The sequence below is a fragment of the Sinocyclocheilus rhinocerous genome, unplaced genomic scaffold, assembly GCF_001515625.1.
Source record: "Sinocyclocheilus rhinocerous isolate Xijiao unplaced genomic scaffold, SAMN03320098_v1.1 scaffold450, whole genome shotgun sequence".
Lineage (NCBI taxonomy): Eukaryota > Metazoa > Chordata > Actinopteri > Cypriniformes > Cyprinidae > Sinocyclocheilus > Sinocyclocheilus rhinocerous.
In genome coordinates, this window is record NW_015653457.1 from 818945 (window position 1) to 820957 (window position 2013).

General features: G+C 38.1%; 1 protein-coding gene across 1 annotated transcript; it reads right to left on the minus strand.

The window, feature by feature from the left end:
- Positions 1–737: 737 nt before the first annotated feature.
- Positions 738–1959, minus strand: LOC107715705 (platelet-derived growth factor subunit A-like; the record flags this gene model as incomplete). The annotated part of the gene is made up of 3 exons (XM_016521877.1): positions 738–758; positions 1498–1685; positions 1775–1959. Coding segments are annotated over 3 exons (394 nt in total), but the record flags the coding sequence as incomplete, so codon positions are not given.
- Between the last annotated feature and the right edge of the window lie 54 nt (positions 1960–2013).

Here is a 2013-nt window from a genome sequence, read left to right on the forward strand (position 1 = left end):
AAAGCTGTTGAAGAGCAACCATTTAGCTGATAGTGATCAGCCAGTTTAACTCAGATCCCCCCACCCAACTCATCAACCTCCATTCCCTCTAGCTCTGCACCTTTTGTTCTGGACCTGCATGTCTCTACTTCTCATTGTTTCTCTGATTGAGCCTCAGTAGCTCCCCTATCACCACACACACACATTCACTCACACACAATCTCTCTCATCTTGGATCAAATCCTCCATCCCTCCCCCTCGAGAGTATTAACCTACCCTGTTCCTTGAAGTAGAATGTCACAGCTGGACTAATCTTTCACATGCAGACCTGAGACATCGAAAACCAGCCGTAGCACTGCTGTCAGTTTACACAAACAACACTATTGACAGCATCTTCCAAACTAATCTCAAATTCATAAGGACTTTATAATTTGTTGATTTCATATAAATTTGCATGCATCCACTATTGATTGTGTCTTCCAACCTATGGCTGGTTGCATAAAATGCTTATACTAGTCTTACATATAAGACATCTATGTATTTTCCTTAAAGACTGGTCATAATATTTTTCAGTTAGTTTAAGTCAGTTGCGTAAAAACGTAGATTGGTCTAATGCAAATCCAAAAAAAAATACGACTCATTACCCCTTGGTAATTGCTAGTTTTAGTTCAGAGGCTAAGTTTATGCAACTGGCCCCTGATCTCAAATTCGTAAAGGCTTTACGATTTGTCAGTTTCGTATGAATTCATACACATCGACTATTGGCTGTGTCTTTCAGCCTGATCTCAAATTGGTAAGGACTTTATGATTTATAAATTTTGTATAAATTAGTACAAATCCTCTATTGACTGCATCTTCCAAACTTATCTCAGATTTGTAAGGACTTTACGATTTTGCAATTTTGTATGAAATTCTACACATCTGCTATTGACTGCATCTTCTAACCTGATCTCAAATTCATAAGGACTTTACGATTCATTGATTTCGTATGAATTTGTACACATCCACTATTTGCTGCATCTTCCAACCTGTTCTCAAATTCGTAAGTACTTTACAAGTCAATGATTCTGTATGTATTCATACAATCTGGCTTGTACAAACACATACTATTTGTATGTAAAATGTCTTCTAAATCTAACCCTCAGAGGGGCGTGATCAGATTGTATGTAAATGTACAAATGAGATTGTATGAATTCATACAAATTTGCCATTTTGTAAAATACTTATGTATTGTCATGGGAGTGTGTTGCATCTTAAACATCTAATGGGAGTATACGGGTGCATCTCAATAAATTAGAATGCCGTGGAAAAGTTCATTTGTTTCAGTAATTCAACTCAAATTGTGAAACTCGTGTATTAAATAAATTCAAATATATAATTATTATATATTTAAAATATATTTAAAAATGACAATTACTAAGATTATTTAAAGTAATTATAATTAATAATAACGTCAATATTTAAAACATAATTTAGAAACATTATATAGACAAAATATAATACACAACATGCTCTCACCTTCACGGTCCTGTGGTGCTTTTTGGATGGGTGACAGCGCATGTTGCTGGTGTTGCAGCAGCCTGAGCATCGTCTCACCTCCACACACGGAGGCCAGATCAGGAAGTTGGCGGCCGTGGGATCGACCTGACTGCGTGGGATCTCGTAGATCACTGTGCGAGTCTTACAGACGGCGGGCACTGCTTCCTCTAAACACACAACAAACCCATAAACACACAGAAGAATCACTGGGGCTTTGCAAAGTGTATGTGAATAATTGTATGTGGGTTTTTTCTACCAATGCTTCTCTTGCGTCTGGAGTGTGAGTTCTTGAGGTGTCTGCTATCATACAGATGCTCCTTATAGTGGCCTTGTTTAGCATCCTCCAGCACCTCATTCTCTGCACCGAAAGAATGAAGCACAAAAGTCAACAGTGCGACATATTTTGGCTTGTAGAACAAGCTAACATCCAACCCACAATCCCTCCCTCACTATTGTCAAGAAAGAGCGCCCTTGAACCTTTTTGCGAATGCAGCC